The 9,476-nt window shown below is 44.7% G+C and overlaps 1 protein-coding gene across 2 annotated transcripts in view; it reads right to left on the reverse strand.

Annotated features, from left to right (window-relative positions):
* CYGB (cytoglobin) overlaps window positions 1–1,358 on the reverse strand; it is a 56,208-nt gene extending 54,850 nt beyond the window's left edge. Inside the window, exon 1 of one of the 2 annotated variants that reach the window (XM_028717020.2) lies at window positions 910–1,358. In XM_028717020.2, coding sequence (XP_028572853.1) covers window positions 910–1,052 — 143 coding nt within the window. In that variant the 5' untranslated portion in view covers window positions 1,053–1,358. The remainder of the gene's footprint in view (window positions 1–909) is intronic. The other variant, XM_028717022.2, reaches the window with a different exon arrangement.
* Window positions 1,359–9,476: the final 8,118 nt, after the last annotated feature.

The following is a 9,476-nucleotide window of genomic DNA, read 5'->3' on the forward strand; positions in this document are numbered from 1 at the left end:
CTCTCTCTCTCTCTCTCTCTCTCTGTGCATTTGTGACATGCCCAGGAGAGTCCTGGGCAGTTTCAGAATAACAAAACAAGGCCACTTATGGAAATAACATTGAAGAGACATTATAGCTGGGGGAAAGCCACAAACCACATGACACTTACCTGGGGGCTATTTACAAATAGGGTTTCTCACTGAATTAAAATAAGCTAAATACAAATGAACGGTTTTCATGGCTTGGGCAATCACACCGGTGAGAACCCACATCCGTTTTAAATCTATGCTTCTCGTCTTATGCGTTCCACCTGGATAGCCCCATATAAACACACCTGCCTTTCGGATAGATTTCTGTGACTCTCAATATCCTCTGCTGTGTAACCATTCGCAATATTGTGCAGGCACCTTGCATTTAAGTCTTCCTGGACCTCCATCCCTCTGGACCGGCAACCTTCACGCCAGCCCCAGGAGACAAGTTCAGCATTATCTTTTATACTGACATTGCACCCCAGCTGATGAGCAGATGGTACTGACAAGCTTCGGCAGCCCTGTTTCGGATTTATCTTGGCTCGCAAGTTGCTTTATTTCACCCAGGAATCTGGTGTATGCTTAATTCCATTAGCAAAAAGCTAAATCAGAACCACAGAACAGAATCCCTTCCTTCGACCCTCCCCCCTCCCCTTTGCACCCACAAGGATAAGATGACTTTTCTGGCTGAAATATTGATTCTCAATCAACTACAGCAACAGAGGTATTCCTCCTCCTGCTATTTCCCCTTCTCTGGTATCTTGAAATCAAAAAGGCAGTGAAATCATTCCCAGCCAGAACTGATCAACTGGAGGGAAACAGTTGCTGCCATCCAGCCCTTGATCGATTTTGCTTGCATATTTATTTATTTTTGGGCTTCTTGTGTGCCATTGTAAATACCTGATCAGTACGGAGACCCCAACGTCCTCGCAGTTGGCGTAGACTCTGCTCCATGTCTCCTGAATCACCTTTTTCTCTGCGTCTGACATCTCTTCGCTTCTTTCCCATCTCTCAATCTCCATTTCTCCTTGGACTTTCTCCATGAAAAACAGCCAGCAAAATCTTCCAGGGAAGCCAGGAGGAAAGAGAGGGGTTTGTGAGAGTCTTTCTTTCTCTCCGTGTGTGTGTGTGTGTGTCCTTTTTGTGTGTGCGTGTGTGCGTGCGGGTGTGTGTGTGTGTATCCAGCAAAAAGAGATAAGGTGTTCTGTTTGTGGGTGGTGTGGCTGATACTGTTCCTGGCTTCCTCTCACTCTCACTCTCTCTCTGTGTATGTGTGTCTGTCTATATAGAAAGAGAGGTATGTAATAAGAGATAATCAGGGGGAGAGAGAGATTGTGTGTGATCAGATTTCAGATCTTCCAGTGCAGCCCCTTGCTGTGGTTCACTTCAGCTCAGCGTGTGTGTGTGTTTGTGTGTGTGCGTGTATGACTCTGAAGGGAAACTGACAAAAAGTAAAATATTCAAAGGCATTGCAAGACCAGCCTTTTTACCAATGTGTGAACGTGAGCTCACTTTTCTCTCTCCTCCCCCCGCCCTCCCTCTCCCTCCTCCTCCTCCTCCTCTGTGTGTGTGTGTGTGTGTGTGTGTGTGTGAGAGAGAGAGAGAGAGAGAGAGAGAGAGAGAGGTGCTCTTCAGTGTCAAATTCTCCTGTTTTGAGTATTTTATGACTTGAGAGTTCTCCTTTTTTTTTCCTCCTTCACCATTTGTAAACAGCTCAGAGAAAATGGAGCATCTGAAGTGAGCAGTTAAACTTATCCCAACAGCTGGCTTAGCTGAGATAGAGCTTTCTGATTCCCACCATATTCCTTAGGAGATTGTTTTTATCAACAGCAGCAAAAATCCTTGCTACCCTGTGTCTTTTTGGAAGGGGCTGGGGCTGGGCGAAGGAGCTATTAAATAAATGTTTATCTTCCACAGAATCTGAATTATACCCGGCTTCCAAGGAAATGTTTCTAATTATAAAATATTTCCCTGCCTTCATCTAAACTGTAAATCAGATATCGGAGGAATAATCTGATTTTAAGCACGTGTGAGGAAAACATATTTGCGGATTCACTTATTGACTTTAATAATAATAATAATAATAATAAAGATTGGAAAGCATGGGGGGGTTTCCAGGCAAGGGTAGAAGAGCGGGTTTAGAAGCAAGGACAAACATTTCCGCTGTTTGGTGGTGGTGAAAATGCTGTGTAGATTTTTTTGGTTTAATTCAGCCTGCACGTGTGACATTTCAACTCATTTGAGGTAAAAATAGTGGTGTTCAGTCCCCTTGCAAGTGTGTAGGAATAGACAATACATCAGAAGTTGGAAAGAAATAGATAGAAAAGGTGCAAAAACAAAACCCTCCCAAAAGGGATAGATATGTTAGTCTTTTGCAGCAAAAACAACAGAGAGTCTTGTGGCACCTTAATGAGAGTCAGTGGGGTTTAGTGTTAGAGTGGGTTCTGGGAGACCTGGGTTCAAATCTCCACCTGGTGACCTTGGGCAAGTAGCTCTCTCTCAGCCTAACCGACCTCACAGGGTTGTTGTGAGGATAAAATAGGGAGGAGAATTATGTACACCATCTTGGGCTCCTTGGAGGAAAGGTGAGGTAGAAATGTAACAAACAAACACTTAAAAATATTGAGGCAATTTTTGTGTGGATTACAGTCCACTTCATCAAATGCATAAAGCTTCATCCTGAGCAGCAGTCAGAAGGAAAGAAAATGTAGGAAAGCGCGGTTGCAGAAAAATGCAGATGATGATTATATCATTAGGAGTAACCACTCCAATAATTTTAAGATCCAGTTAACTGTTGATAACACAGACATCCTGCCATTGGTAAACAGGTATATGCATCAATAAATGAGCCCATGCATGTTATTAATGGACTTCACTTCAACATAGCAGAGGAAAAGTACAGCTTTCTTCCCTCCACATCACCAGTTGCAATGTCTGGGGTAAGAAGAACCTAGTGTGGAGTTCCAAGTCCGGAAATAATCTAGGCCTGTTGGATTATTCCAACAAGACTACTGGATGCCCACAAAACCACCACTGTCACCATTGGTCTGCATTATCTCCAGACTGGAACTTAGCCAGTTCACAGATTACTAGGAAGCACACACAGTTTAAGGCTAAACATTACTATTAATCCTAAAATTATATTAAATTCAAACTCACTGTTCACAAAATGGAATGGGAATGGGAATTGCACAACCCCATCACTAGTGATTGTCACAATATTCAATGTGTACTTAGGGCATTCAAATATTCTTACCACACAGCAGTCAAAACAGAGATGAATGTCATCTGGAGGAAGGATTGCATTTCTCAGGTACAAAACACAGCAATTTAGGTTGCAATTCTATTCACACTTACCTGGGAGTAAGTCTCATTGAGTCCAGTGGGACTTACTTCTGAGTAGTGGGTTATGCTGTTTCGAAGGCTTGCTATCCTAGTAACTAGAAAACCATTTTAAAGGAATAATATCATGCTGTGTGAAACAAATATGAATTTACTGAGCAAAAGACTGCCAGTGAATGACATTCAGGAGTTGACTGTTCATATTTTGGATAATCTGATGTTTGACTAAATATTAGTTGCATGGCTCTACAAGAAAATGCAGGCAACATTCTGGAGTGGAGAGCAGGTTCAAATCCCTTCTCAAGACTAAGGGGTCTCACCATCTGTCACCCTGTCCAATTTACAGGACGAAATCTACATGTTCATTCCCAGTACCATCCTAAGCATGTTTACTCAAGAAGTTAAACCCTATTGAATTCAATCTGGCTTTCTCCCATTGTGTACACTTTCTAATTCCCAACAGCATAACTTTGAATAAAATCACAAACCTTGCTAAATTAAAGGGGTGTGGGGATAATCCCATTTGCTTCCTTAGACGATGAATTTGACCCATAAAGTGAATGACCCGGGAAGTTCTTCTATCAAGATAAGTATCTTACAATAATACTATAATAGTTTTAAAAAACAGAGGCGACCTATATCTATTGCTTATAATAATAATAATAAAAATTAAACCCAAGAATCTGGAAACCTAGATTGTACCATTTTACGTTTTTAGTAACCACAATTCTAAGGAGGCACTACCAACCTTGAAATGTGTTCCCCAGCCCACCAGCAGCGTAGCGTGGGTTGTCAGCACCCGGGGCAAGGCAAGTAAGTTGCGCCCCCTAACCCGTGGATTTGCGCCCCCTAACCTGTGGATTTGCGCCCCCTAACCCGTGGATTTGCCCTAACCCCAGATGTTGCACCCGGTGCGGCTGGCCCCCCCTGCACCCCGCACGCTACGCCACTGCAGCCCACTATGGCTATCTCAGCAATTATTTTATTTTATTTTCACAGAACAAAACTGTGGAACACCTGCTTTTGAGATAAATACACTGGGGGAACCACAATGCTCTTTGCCACTAGACTTTTGGTGTCCATTTAGATTTGAGGAGAACCTCCAAGCTATACACCTTTTCATTCAAGGGGAGCACTACCCCAATACCCTACCCAGAACAGGCTGTCCCTCCAGTTCCTGAATTTGGAAACTATCTACCCCCAGAACCTCTGTCTTAGCAGGACCCAGTCTCAGTTTGTTGGTCTTCCTCTAGCCTCCAGGCTCTGGTCCAGCAGCTGCCCAGCTTATCCTGATTCAGATGCAAAGATAAAGCTGGGAGTAATGTGTATACAGTATTGGTGAAACCACACTCCAAATCCCTGGGTGTCTCCCCTCAGTGGTTCTGCATAGATATTAAATAGCACGGGGGACTGGGGGATGATGGAACCTGGCAGGACCCCACAGCAGGACTGCCAAGTGGTCAAGCCAAAGTCCTCCCAAGCTACTCTCTGGTAGAAGTCCAGTCAGTAGGAGTGGAACTACCGGGTTCCGCTGAATGGAAGCACTGAGTGCTCCCAACTCACTGAGACTCTCTCTAGGAGAATACCATGGTTATTGGAACCAATTGTCTTCAAGAGGTTTTCCAAGATCAACAGTGCAGTTGTCTCCCCACCAGGTAAGATAAAGGAGCCCTGGATGGTTAAGTCCAGCCCAAGGTGACTATAGGGTGTTGTGCTCATTTTGCTTTTCAGGCCAAGGGAGTAGGTGTTTGTCCACAGACAGCTTTCCAGGTCATGTGGTCAGCATGACTTAACCGCTACTGGCACACAGAGGACTATGATGAGTGCCAGAGTGCATGGAAACGCCGTTTACCTTCCCGCCACAATGGTACTTATTTATCTACTTGCACTGCCATGCTTTCGAACTGCTAGGTTGGCAGAAGAACAGAGCAATGGGAGCTCACCCCGTCGCAGGGATTCGAACCGCCTACCTTCTGACTGGCAAGCCCAAGCGGCTCGGTGGTTTAGACCACAGCACCACCTGCTGTCTCCTACCAAAGGTCACCCATCAGGGTAACTGAAGCTGTTTCAGTTCTGTGCTGAGGCATGAGGCCAGATTGGAATGGGCTCACCCAGCCAGACATCCCTGCAACTGGCCAGCCACCACCCTCTCAATCACCTTGAATCAGCTAAAGGATATTTGCAACAGGCTGGCAGCTGTCCACAACCTTGGGGTCCAGGGAGGGCCTATTGAGAACAGAATCGGTCAATGAGAAACTAGATGGGGGAAGAACCTGGGGGAAACAGCATCTTTCAGATAACCTTTCAGATCAAAGCAGGTGTCTGCATAAATCTCTGTCTTTAAACAACCACCAGCAAATGCAGGTGAGTCCTTGGTGAGTTTGAGAAATGAACGATGTGAGATATTCTCCCTGCACCACCACACACACAGAGACACACACAGAGAGCAAGACGGTCTTAAAGAATTAAAGTGACATCTTGGAAACACAAGGTTTAACAAATGAGTCTGTGGGATTACCCAGCCAGCAAAATTTGATCCAACGGAGGAGGAAATAGCACAAGAGGCTGGGCGTTCTATGAAAGCCCAGGCAAATCCAGGGTGATAGGAAATAATTGAGGAAATCCTTCATGCAGTTGATTGCCATGACAATAGAGCAAAAGCATTTCTTATGCTCCAGAGGGCTGTGGGAAAACTTTTATTTCTCAAACTTTAATAGGAGGAATAGATGTCTTGCAATGGGAACTGAAGCAACTATATGGGGAGGGAGGCAGAGAGAGAAAGTTGCACATACTCCCTGTAAGTTGCCCCTTACAATGAGGGGGTGGAGAGTGCCATCATTATTTGCCAACACTGCAGCAACAAAATGCATGCAAAATGAAGCACTAATTGTTTTGGATGGGTGCTCCTGCCAGGGCTCTCATGGCAACCTGACAGACTTTCAGGAGACTTAATGAAATCAGAGATCACTTTTGAAAGAAATTTTCTCTTCACTTGCAGGATATTGTTGCTGGCAAATATTACCAGTTGTACCTCTTTCCTCATATCAAGCCGCAGTCAACAGTTGTTTGAACAAAAGGCCACTTGGGCCAATATTTAAAAATGCAAGTTGACACAAGCTATGAGTAGATGATTTGCACAGAATGAGCCCTGTGACAACATTATTAGCAATTCTAAAAATCCACATTTAGGCGTTAACTTTATCAGGCCAACCAAAATGTTATAAGATAGCATGCAATGCTTCAAGTTCTCCTGAATTCTTTATCAGGATAGATGGTAAACAAAACAGGGCACTCCACCCATAACTTCAACATCAGCCAACTTTCCCCCTCACTCCTCTCTGTCATTATGTTTACCATCTAGCCCAAGGAAGAAATCTGGAGAACTCTAGAACTTGCACACTATATTTTGTAACATTTTGGCTGGCTTACTTAAGACACTGCTAACATGTGAATTTTGGAATTTTCCTTGTGGGCCAACTTGGCAACCTTTTCTTTTTGAGTTAACATTAGTAATGGTATCACTTTAAAAACAGGAGGGTCAACAGATACTTGTGGTGGAATAGATAAATGACAGAGGATCTTGGCAAACAAAATATTGCAAATGATTTCTCAGTATTTTAGAAGATGTGCACTAGTTACTCCCTTAGAAATTTGTGTTGAAAAAGTATTAAGGGCACATATTGAACCCTAAAGTGATTTAATAAGTCAGATTGCAAGTTTGGCTCTCAAGCTGACTGAAGGAGAATCAGCTGGTAACTGGGTACTTTCCTGAAAAGGATTAATACTTTTATGAATATCGTTTTCTTTCAAAATGGAAATTCAGTGGTACCTTGATTTACAACCATAATCCGTTCCGGAGATCTGCTTGTAAACCAAAACAGGTTGTAACCCAAGGTGAGTTTTCGCCAATGAGGCCTCCCCCCCAAAATTGGTTGTACAGTGGTACCTCGGGTTACATACGCTTCAGGTTACATACGCTTCAGGTTACAGACTCCCCTAACCCAGAAATAGTACCTCGGGTTAAGAACTTTGCTTCAAGATGAGAACAGAAATCGTGCTCCGGTGGCGCGGCAGCAGCAGGAGGCCCCATTAGCTAAAGTGGTGGTGCTTCAGGTTAAGAACAGTTTCAGGTTAAGAACGGACCTCTGGAACAAATTAAGTACTTAACCCGAGGTACCACTGTAATCCCCCCAAAATGGGTTGTAATCCCAAAAAAAGGGACACGCACTTCCAGGCTTGATGTGGTTGTAATCCAAAACGGTTGTAATCCAAAGCAGTTGCAAACCAAGGTATCACTGTAAGACAATTTCAAGTGAGACTATTTTCTGCTGTGAGTATCAAAACAACATTTGAGATGAACACTTTATATTACTGGGCTCTACTTTCCTCAACAAATATTGTGCAAAAATACGTAGGTATGTCCACAGTAAGATCTGTTGATGTTCTAAACAGTCACTTGGGCCAGACAGCCAAATGAAGAGATGTGAATGCCAGGGAAAGGGCATTTGGAGGGTAGGACTCAAACCAATGGATTCAAGTTACAAGGAAGGAGATTCCAACTAAACATCAGCAAGAACTTTCTAACAGCAAGAGCTGTTCAACAGTGGAACAGGCTCCCTCGTGTGGTTGTGGACTCTCTTTCATGGGAGGATGGTTGGCCATCTGTCATGGATGCTTTAGTTGAGATTCCTGCATTGCAGGAGGTTGGACTAGATGAGCACTGGGATTTCTTGCAACTCTATGATTTTGCAACTCTATGAACATGCCATTATGACTGGCTGCCCATTCCTTCAGTGTTTTGAACAGGAAAGCCATTGGAAGAGGACACAGCCAAGCTAAAGCGAGCAGTTTGGAAGGAGAGAGGGACCCTATTTTGTAATGAATCATAGAATTACAGGGTTGGAAGGGACCAGGAGGGCCATCTTGTCCAATCCCCTGCAATGCAGGAATCTTTTGCCGAACATGGGGCTTGAACTCACAACCCTGAGATTAGGAGTCTCATGCTCTACTGACTGAGCCACTGCATAAGGGGGAGAAGAGAGCTGTGCTGAATATATTTGGGTGGGTTTCCTAATACAGTGGTAAAAAAGGTAAAGGTAAAGGTCTTGACAGACTCTAGGGTTGTGCGCCCATCTCACTCAAGAGGCCGGGGGCCAGCGCTGTCCGGAGACACTTCCGGGTCACGTGGCCAGCGTGACATCGCTGCTCTGGCGAGCCAGAGCAGCACACGGAAACGCCGTTTACCTTCCCGCCAGTAAGCGGTCCCCATTTATCTACTTGCACCCGGAGGTGCTTTTGAACTGCTAGGTTGGCAGGCGCTGGGACCGAGCAACGGGAGCGCACCCCGCCACGGGGATTCGAACCGCCGACTTTTCGATTTGCAAGCCCTAGGCGCTGAGGCTTTTACCCACAGCGCCACCCGCGTCCCAATACAGTGGTACCTCGGGTTAAGTATTTAATGCGTTCTGGAGGTCCGTACTTCACCTGAAACTGTTCTTAACCTGAAGCACCACTTTAGCTAATGGGGCCTCCTGCTGCTGCCGCGCCGCCAGAGCACGATTTCTGTTCTCATCCTGAAGCAAATTTCTTAACCCGAGGTACTATTTCTGGGTTAGCGGAGTCTGTAACCTGAAGCGTATGTAACCCGAGGTACCACTGTAAATGGATAGATCCTATGCAGTATCTCAGTAGTAGATCAGATGCCCTCTACAGATAGCTTTGTCCTGAGAAGGGGGTGGCAGTGGGCAGAGCCCCACCCTCTCCTTCACATTATTGTTAATCATGATGAGGGATAATGCCAGACAAGAGCAGGCAGATGCAGAGAAAGAGAGAGATCTGTGAGTTAGTTGAAGAATGGAAGCTATTGCACAGTGCAGGGCCTCTTCCTGGGGAATCTGTCATGGGATAACAAATCTGTTGCCTTTTAAGAATATCTGAGGGTTGCCTCCATCTGTGCTCTACTTGGATATTTGTAAGGAAAGCCATTATTACAAAAGCACAGCAAGTCCTGAAATCTGAGAGAAACAGTACCGTTCAAAATTTAAGTGATTCCAGGAAGGGGACCCACAACTTTAGAAATTACTGGAGGGAACGGAAAGGTTAGGCTCCATTTCCAGTTCAGAAAA

The sequence above is a fragment of the Podarcis muralis genome, chromosome 2 (genome assembly GCF_964188315.1).
Source record: "Podarcis muralis chromosome 2, rPodMur119.hap1.1, whole genome shotgun sequence".
Taxonomy (NCBI): domain Eukaryota; kingdom Metazoa; phylum Chordata; class Lepidosauria; order Squamata; family Lacertidae; genus Podarcis; species Podarcis muralis.